Source organism: Lampris incognitus, chromosome 20 (assembly GCF_029633865.1).
Source record: "Lampris incognitus isolate fLamInc1 chromosome 20, fLamInc1.hap2, whole genome shotgun sequence".
NCBI classification, from domain to species: Eukaryota; Metazoa; Chordata; class Actinopteri; order Lampriformes; family Lampridae; genus Lampris; species Lampris incognitus.
Genome location: NC_079230.1, coordinates 12260175 through 12269870, shown reverse-complemented (window position 1 = coordinate 12269870; position 9696 = coordinate 12260175). Strand labels below are relative to the sequence as shown.

Genomic DNA, 9696 nt, shown 5'->3' with positions numbered 1-9696 from the left:
CAGTGTGTGTGTGTGCGCGTGCGCCTCTACCCTTGGAGGACACGCTGTTCTTGTTCGTTTTAAACCTCTCTCCTCTTTTGCTCTCTTTGCCCCCTCCCTCATCTACTTTCTTTCTCGCTTCCTTTCACCCTCGCTCTTTCCTCATCTCTTTTCCTCATACCCCTCATCTCCGCTTACCTTTCTCTTGCCTTTCTTCCTCATCCGTTACCTTGTTGTTGTTTTGTTATTGCCCTCCCCCATATCCCCTTCCAACCCCCACCCCATGTCTCCTGGCCACCCCTCCCTCTCCTCTTGTCTCCTCCTTTGGCTTCCCCCTCCACGCCGTCCCTCTCTTATCCATGGGAAAATGACTCAGATTAATTTCTAGTCTGAACGGTTCACTGAATATTCTGGTGTGTGTGTGTGTGTGTGTGTGTGTGTGTGTGTGTGTGTGTGTGTGTGTGTGTGTGTGTGTGTGTGTGTGTGTGTGTGTGTGTGTGTGAGAGAGAGAGAGAGAGAGAGAAAAAAACAGTGATCCCCTCTCAAACAGTCCAGTACATTCCTCTGTCGCCCAAAGGCTCCATTTTCAACTCCGTTTGTTTTCATGATGCAAAACTCTTTAGAAACAAATAGACAACTCTGTATCAGATACAGAATTCTGTGTGTGTGTGTGTGTGTGTGAGAGAGAGTGAGAGTGTGTGAGAGAGAGAGGGAGAGGGTGTGAGAGTGTGAGAGAATGCATGAGAGTGTGTGTGTGTGTGTGTGTGTGTGTGTGTGTGTGAGAGAGTGTGAGAGTGTGTGATAGAGAGAGTGTGTTAGCAAGAGAGTGAGAGTTAAGGAGAGTGTGAGAGAGAGTGGGTGTGTCAGTGAGAGTGTGAGAGAGTGAGAATGTGTGAGAGAGTAGGAGTGTGAGAGTGGTGATAGAGTGAGAGAGAGTGTGAGAGTAAGAGAGGGTGTGTGTGAGCATGAGATAGTGAGAATGTGCGAAAGAGTGTGGTGTGAGAGTGTGAGTGTGTGTGAGTGAGTGTGAGTGGGCGTGTGAGAGTGTGGTGAGAGAGTGTGTGTGAGAGTGCGTGTGAGAGAGAGAGTGTGAGTGTTGTGTGAGAGAGAGTGTGTGAGCGTGAGAGAGTGTGTGTTAGAGTAAGAGAGAGTGTGTGTGTGTATGTGTGTGAGAGAGAGAGAGAGCGAGAGAGCGAGGCAAAAAGGGAGATACATGGAAAATAATAACTATTCATGTGTTGACCAATCTGTTGTGGCTTTGCAGAGACAAAATTCACAAATATGTCGAGAGTGGCTCATAAAAACACCAAAAAAGGATCCTCAGATTCGAAGACATGTTTTTTTCGTGTGTATGTTTGTGTGTGTGACAGTATTTTGTTTGGAAAATGCAGACGAGTCATTTCATGTTTGTTTGCGTGCCATTTAAAGAAAGTCTTCATTTAAAGCCATTTGTCCCTTTGACTTGTGTTAAGAACTGAAAAAACCTTCCACTGACACAGATGGACGGAGACAGGCAGACACAGACGGACAGAGACAGACAGACACAGACGGACAGAGACAGACAGACACAGACGGACAGAGACAGACAGACACAGACGGACAGAGACAGACAGACAGCGAACGACAAGTGACATGAATTAGACCCAGTGAGGACTGTGTGTGTGTGTGTGTGTGTGTGTGTGTGTGTGTGTGTGTGTGTGTGTGTGTGTGTGTGTGTGTGTGTGTGCTGGTGGGCGAGAGAGAGAGAGTGGGAGAGAATGAGTAAGCGAGCGAGGGTGAGGGTGAGAGTGAGAGAGAGAGAGAGAGACTGAGAGAGAGCAAGAGAGAGAATGAAAGAGAGTGGGACAGAGTGAGATAGCGAGCATGAGAGAGCGAGAATGAGGGAATACTGGAGAGAGAGAGGGTGAGAGAAAGAGAAAGAGAACAAGAGAGAGACAAAGAGAGGGAGAGAGAACTGGCGAAGCAAACACCGAAGGGGGACAAAACGACACACACAGTTGGCTCGGTGTGTGATGCGATGTGCGCACGAGACATTTTGATCCCCGTAGGGAATTTCTTGCGGCGCATGCCCCCCCTCCCCCAGGCAGTGTAAGAGGTCAGAGGTCAAAGTCGTCGGCTACAGACCAGTGCCCCCTGGAGCTGGTTGTCGGCCAGTAAAACATCCGTAGGTTGGGTGCTGTGCTGTCATCCGGTGTGGAGCCTTGGTTGGCTGCCATGCTGATGTGTAGTGACACTTCACACGTTAGTACTTCACACACTCACATGTGCTTGTAAGTACATGTAAGTATATGTAAGTACATGTAGTGTTCATGTCTTCAGTCATCAGAGTTAAAAAAAAAACAAGTCCTGGAATACTTTCTATCAATGGTGTAGTTAAGATAAGGGCTCACAGTTAAAACCGCATGTGTTACTCCACATATTGGAGGGAAGGCACCAAACAGACCGTCCGTCTGTTGACGTGATTTACAATCGGGACCCGAAACCTGACAGCCACACCACAAACCGCACAAGCCATCTCTCTCTCTCTCTGTCTCTCTCTCTGTCTCTCTCTCTCTCTCTCTCTCTCTCTCTCTCTCTCTCTCTCTCTCTCTCTCTCTCTCTCTCTCTCTCTCTCTCTCTCTCTCTCTCTCTCTCTCTCTCTCTCTCTCTCTCTCTCTCTCTCTCTCTCTCTCTGCGGCCTGCTTAAAAAAAAAAGCAAAAACATCCCAGCAATGCATTAACAACACACACACCCCACCACTGTGTGACCCACAGTCACCGGTGTGGTAGACCAGCACACACAGGGACCGGGTCTATTATGGTGGAATGTGATGGCTTTCTGTGGGATGTTTTGCAGATCTTCTCCGGGGCATTGTCGCCATGGGGACAGAAAAGTATTTTTCAGAATGTCTAGCGGCCTGAGTTTTAAGCGGAGACTGTCTGGCAGTGTAAAAGTGTCTCTGAATGACTCTTTTCTTCTCGGGGGCGTTTTATTTTTTTTCTTTTGACTTATTTATTTCTAAGCCGATCTGAAATGACTTCCATTATTTCGCCTCTCGTGTTTCTCTCCTCCTTTCTCTTCTCCGTCCCTCTTGATTTCTCTCTCTGGTTTGTCACCAACTGTCTCTCTCTCTCTCTCTCTATGCCTCTTGGACTTTTGACATCTTTCCATGTCTCCAGACTCTTCTTAGTGCATATTTATCCTGCGTCCTTTTTTTCTCTTTCTTTCCTTTCCCTTCTCTTACCTGAATCATCCCATCAAATGTAAATCCTCTATCACACCATCGTACTCGCTTTTATGTGTCTGTTCTGTTTCAAGTTACCTCGTCTCTAATGTTGACCTTGTTTCTTTCCTCTCTCTCTCTCTCTCTCTCTCTCTCTCTCTCTCTCTCTCTCTCTCTCTCTCTCTCTCTCTCTCTCTCTCTCTCCAGATTGAGGATGGAGGGAAGGCTGCACAGTGTAAGAAGCTGAAGGTGGGTGATGAGCTCATTAACATAAATGGCTCCGCCCTCTACGGCAGCAGACAGGAAGCTCTCATCCTCATCAAAGGGTCTTACAGGACGCTGAAGATCACAGTCAGGAGGTACACACGCACACACACACACACACACACACACACACACACCACAACAACAATCCAGGATGTGTGATTTTCTCCCATAGTGTTTCTTACCGGGGTTAAAACCACACTGCAGGGGCGTCTGGGTAGCGTGGCGGTCTATTCCTTTGCCTACCAACATGGGGCTCGCTGGTTCGAATCCCCATGTTACCTCCAGCTTGGTCGTGCGTCCCTACAGACACAATTGGCCGTGTCTGCGGGTGGGAAGTCGGATGTGGGTATGTGTCCTGGTTGCTGCACTAGCGCCCCCTCTGGTCGGTCGGGGCACCTGTTCGGGGGGGAAGGGTGAACTGAGGGGAATAGTGTGATCCTTCCGCGTGCTACATCCCCCTGGCGAAACTCCTCACTGTCCGGTGAAAAGAAGCGGCTGGCGACTCCCCCATGTATTGGAGGAGGTGTGTGGTAGTCTGCAGCCCTCCCTGGATTGGCAGAGAGGGTGGAGCCGTGACTGGGGCGACTCGGAAGAGTGGGGTAATTGGCCAAGTACAATTGGGAGAGAAAAGAGGAAAAATCCCCCTACCCAAAGAAATACCACACCGCATCTTAATTACCAAACAGGGGCGCCACTCTGAAAAGCAGGTGTTTCCATATGACAGTTGCTGCTGACGCACCGACTGTGTGTCGGCTCGACTCGAGGAAGAGAAGAAAACAAGATAGGAGCGGCAGGATGTGAAAGATGGTCGATGATGGCTTGGTTTCCTTGGCATTCCACGGTGTGATCTGTTGTTACACATGCATGAGCGCGCTGCGGTGGTTGTCTCACGCAGATGCGGGGAATGTGTCACGGGAAGTAGCCTTTGACCTCAGGGGTGTTGGACAGGAAGTCTAGACACTGATGAGGAGGACGGGGTGGTGTCGGGTTCCCTTCTGTGTATGTGTGTGAGTGTAAAAAGGATCTAGGTTGTTTTTCTTGGACGAGCAGAGGCGTTTGTGCGTCAGGAGAACAGGAGGATGTTTGGCCTCACACACACACACACACACACACACACACACAGATCGGTATAGTATCTATTTTCATTTATTTCTAATGAGTTTTCATTAAGAAAACAAACCAGGAGTTGAAACAGTGCCTCTGGACGATAGCGGAATGTACTGGAATGTTTGTGATGAGGATCCCGGTTACAAACATACACACACACACTGTCATAGTGCCAAAAACATAAACACCCAAGGGTATGTCACACATCGTTTTATTCAAACTGAGTTTATCCAATTTAGTTTGGTTTGCTGTGTAAAACTCTATTTTTCACCGACTCGCTGCTCCACATTCACACAAACAGACACACACATGCTCGGGAGCTATGCAGGCCAACCACAGTGTTATGAAGCTCCTCGTTCACTTCCAGTCAGCAGGACTTAACTCTCCTCTTGCCCCTGTCTTCACCCTCTTTGTCATAGCCCTTTACTGTGCTCCGGGGGATGGGGTCAAGGTCTTCGTTATTACCCCTTTGAATATTAATGCTTTGTTAAAGGTCACTGCTAAACCCTGGTCTAGTCATCATTCAGAGTTTTTAAACAAGTATCGTGGATCAAGTTTTTTTTCTCTTGATAAAGTGTATAGTGAGGAGTGACAGGATGTACAGGTTGGGCTAATTTAAAAAAAAAATCCCCCCTTTCTCCTCAGTTTTACTTGGCCAATTACCCCCACTCTTCTGAGCCATCCCGGTCGCTGCTCCACCCTCTCTGCCGATTTGGGGGGTGGGGGGACTGCAGACTACCACATGCCCCCTCTGATACATGTGGAGTCGCCAGCCGCTTCTTTTCACCTGACAGTGAGGAGTTTCACCAGGGGGATGTAGCGCGTGGGAGGATCACGCTATTCCCCCCAGTTCCCCCTCCCCCCTGAACAGGTGCCCTGACTGACCAGACAAGATGCTAGTGCAGCGACCAGGACACATACCCACCTCTGGCTTCCCACCCGCAGACACAGCCAGTTGTGTCTGTAGGGACGCCCGACCAAGTCGGAGGTAACATGGGGATTTGAACCGGAGATCCCCGTGTTGGTAGATAGCGGAATAAACCACTATACTACCCGGACGCCCCCTCAGGTTGGGCTATAGTTGACCAAAGAGCCGCTCCACTGGAGCAGATGGTTGCTTAACCTGATAAGATGTCTCTTGATTTCTGAAGCCTAAGGCCAAGAATGGCATTCTTTTACTAAAATGGTTGGAGCTCTTGAACACTTTTGAATATGTGCTTAATCCTGGTCATCTAGAGAGGGAAGCCCTTTGTGTTGCTAGATCTAAACTAGGTATTACTGAGATGGAGTTGGAGAGGCTCAAAACATAGTGTCAATTGAAGAACTTACTCTTTGCCTAAAACATCTTTTGAAATTATTTGTTGAGTAAAAATAACTTCCTTTGGCTTTGTCTCTTGAGCCCATGATTTAATGCAGCTATTGCCAGAAGTATTGTGCATTGTTTTTACTACTTTATAGGTATGATATGCAAAGGCAGCTCTCCAAAATGCCTATCCTGAGTCTCCAAATGGCCATGTTGTACCAAATAATCTGCTGTGTCTTTTGGAGTGTGCAAGACAACACATTTTTGAACCTTTCATCTAGATGGCCCCATAGCGGACGACTGCATGTGAGAAGGTCAACTGCCTTGCTCAAGAGCAACCCTATAGGCTAACTGTTGCAGGAGAACAAATCCATGCTCGTGCATGTTTCCCTCCTTGTGTTTCCCGAGGCCTTATTTTTTTCCATCCGGCTGGCCTGGGAAGCAGAACTAATGTCAGGAATCTTTCCAGTCTGGGCGTCAAGTCTGGTTGGCACAGCAGCGGGGGTTTTCCCTTCGGAAGGGGTGTGAGGTGAAATTGCCCTGATCTGGGATTTTAGCAAAGCTCGTGCTCCTGAGCGGGGTTGTTGAAGTTGTGACTCTGGGCAGAGAGGCTGGCTCAGAAGACTGATTGCGACAAAGTGGTGATGCATACGCTGATATCATGGTTAGTGAATCATGAACTATAATTAGTGAAGCATCCAATAATAAGAGTAAATATCTCTTTCATCACTAGAAACGAACTAATTCATCTTCGAAGTTTTGTCCACTTGTTGTACATCATAAGGCAACCACTAGCAGGTACAACGATTATTTATATTTCTTAGAAAAGTATTAATTTACTTTAGTTTTTTTGTCTTTAAAAAACGCTTATCTTCTTATGTCAGTCGTATACAACTTAAAACAGGGTTGCCAACTCTCGCGCTTCTGGTGTGTGACACGTGCTTTCACTGTCAGTCTCACACTGCCCAAACAATTCTCATGCCAAAACACTGCGACAGCAACAGAGATGAGCAGGCGAACGTGTCTTCTTTCTGGTACAGTAATGATTAAACCAAGTGGTGACTTTGACTCTCGAAGATATGAGTATTTAAAGACTGGGTGTTTCATATGGTTTTTTCCATGGATCTACATCTTCAAGTACTCTCTGATTGGTGTGTGACGCTTATCTTGGTGTTGATTGGCTAGCTGCTCAAGTTCACAGCCGGGAGCCCAGAAGGCGTTCAAGCTAGCCACCCACCCTCCATTTAACCTGTAATGAACAAGCCAAGGTAAGTAGCTAGGACAGCTATCAAGTCATGGATTTATTAACTACAATGAGTCCAGGGTATCTGTTATATTTATTTTGAATAAATGCTCTTTAAGTTACAGAGTAAGTTTAAGCTAGTTTAAGCTATGTAAACAGCTAGCTAGCTTACATTAGCTGGTGAAAGACAGAGAAGAATGAAAGTAATGCTAAACAATGGCATTCTATTTTTTTGAGGCATAGCTTGTTCTATGCCGATCTCACTCTGATGCGGATACAGAACGAGTCCTCTCAAGAATTGGTCTGAACAAAACTGAGTGGAGAAACAGACTTGCACTCGATGGGACGCTGTCGTCCATTATGTGCATCGAAGGTTATCAGATTGAGCCATGCCGCTGCAAATACGAACTGCCGGTAGAAATGATAGTCAAGTCCAAGTCTACTGCTTATAGTTGTACTAGGCCAAAATAGGCCCCTGTGTGTGTGTGTCTGTGTGTCTTGTGTGTGTGTGTGTGTGTGTGTGTGTGTGTGTGTGTGTGTGTGTTAGCTGTGTGTCTGGAGTAGGATAGGCTGTTGTGTTCATTTTTTTTCTTTTTGTGTATTTCTGGTTCTTGCAACCATTCTGATTCTCCTCTTCCTGTAAACCCTTTTTATTACCTTTTAACTTGTGAACATTCAGTAAAACGTAGTTTTGGCATTGGGAACAGCACGCCTTTGACTTTCATTAGTGAACGAACCTGTTTGACCTTTATTGGGTTAGTGTACGTCCAATATTGTGAGAACTGTGAGTGGAAGTCCCGGGGTGGCGTAGTCAGGCTGTATCCTTAAATCTTAGATCTAATCTCCCGCTCCCACCACATGTGTAAGCTGCATATTTTTTAAACCCTGATGGTGAATTGAGTACAAATATGTGCACATGATTAAATGCGACTACGTGTGATTAAGCCCCATGGCATCAAAACCTCACCCCAGCCAGGTACCCCAAGTTGGCAACCCTGCTTAAAATAACACATACTATGAATCTGCATCATGAATATTTTGTCGGCCTAAATAAATACTTGTCTGTTACACAAATAAAAAGGTAGATGGAAAGATAAAGCTGGATTTGTACTGCACTCAGTCCAAAAATATAACATTCTTTGGTCACATGAAACAGATTTTAAGAGTTTGGTTGACATTGTTGTCTAATTTTCTTTTTATTAGTAAAATGTGATCACATGTAGACTGGAGCTTATCCAGGCAAACTCAGATCCGAGTTACGGAGGAAGAACTGGAGCTGCACCGAGCTTTATGGTAAATGGTGAATGGACTCCATTTGTATAGCGCTTCTTTACTCAACACAGCACTCAAAGCGCCTTACAGTTAAAGCTTCACATCCACCCATTTACACATTCACACATACCGACGGCAGAGGCTACTAGATTCTTTACTTTGGTTTGACATTATAAGGACCCATTTATTCTTCTTAACCAAGTTTTTAATGTCGCCAGATGAACTCATGACCTGTTTTCCTGTGACGTAGCCATCTAGTGGCCGGGCGTGAAATTCAGCAGGTGACACACCAACCAGCTTAAAGGGGCTCTGTGTAAATCTTACCAACAGTGGGTTGAAAACCTCACCTCACCTCACCTATACTGTAACCTCTTGGGAGGTCGTTGGGGCACCGCTGTTGAAACCGCAACCAATTCTCGCCAGCGGTGCCCAAACAACCTCTCGAGGGGTTACAGGATAGGTGAGGTGAGGTTTTCAAGCCACTGTTGGTAAGATTTACACAGAGCTCCTTTAAGCTGATTGGTGTGTCACCTGCTAAACTAAATTTCACACCCCGGCCACTAGATGGCTACGTCACAGGAAAACAGGTCATGAGTTCAGCTGGCGATGTTATCAAAAAACTTGGTTAAGAAGACAGAAATGGTCATTCAAACCGACTCCTCAAGCTATAGTAAAGGATCTAGTAGCTTCTGCTTGGGTTGAAAACAACATAACTAAATGGACAAGAAAAATAAAAAGTGAAAAAAATAATAGAAAATACACAGCACATATGATGATATCAAACAACTCAGCCGGTCCGACTTCTGTGGGGGTTTTTTAACACTGAAATGTGGGCGTGAGGTGTATGATAGATACTAGATAGATAGATAGATTCCATCCATCCATTATCCAAGCCGTTTATCCAAATTCGGGTCACGGGATGCTGGAGCCTATCCTAGCAGTCATTGGGCGGCAGGCGGGGAGACACCCTAGACAGACCGCCAGTCCATCACAGGGCCGACACATTCACACCTAGGGACAATTTAGTACAGCTGATCCACCTGATCTGCATGTCTTTGGACTGTGGGAGGAAACTGGAGCACCCGGAAGAAACCCAAACAGACATGGGGAGAACATGCAAACTCCACACAGAGGCCGACCCGGGATGATATATTCTGCACTGTCTTATTTGAGGAAATTTATTGCCACAGCCTGCACATCAGAATAAAAATTCACACCCAACATCAAAATGCAAGTTCATATCAGAACACACCCATGTGCTTGATATTTAATGGGGCAAGGGTGCACACATGGACAAGGACTATCAGGGGGCTACATAATTT

General features: G+C 46.4%; 1 protein-coding gene across 2 annotated transcripts in view; it reads left to right on the top strand.

The window, feature by feature from the left end:
* Nucleotides 1-9696, top strand: part of shroom4 (shroom family member 4) — an 86688-nt gene that overhangs the window by 24583 nt on the left and 52409 nt on the right. For both annotated transcript variants that reach the window (XM_056300694.1, XM_056300695.1), the window contains exon 2: nucleotides 3390-3541. In XM_056300694.1, coding sequence (XP_056156669.1) covers nucleotides 3390-3541 — 152 coding nt within the window. The remainder of the gene's footprint in view (nucleotides 1-3389; nucleotides 3542-9696) is intronic.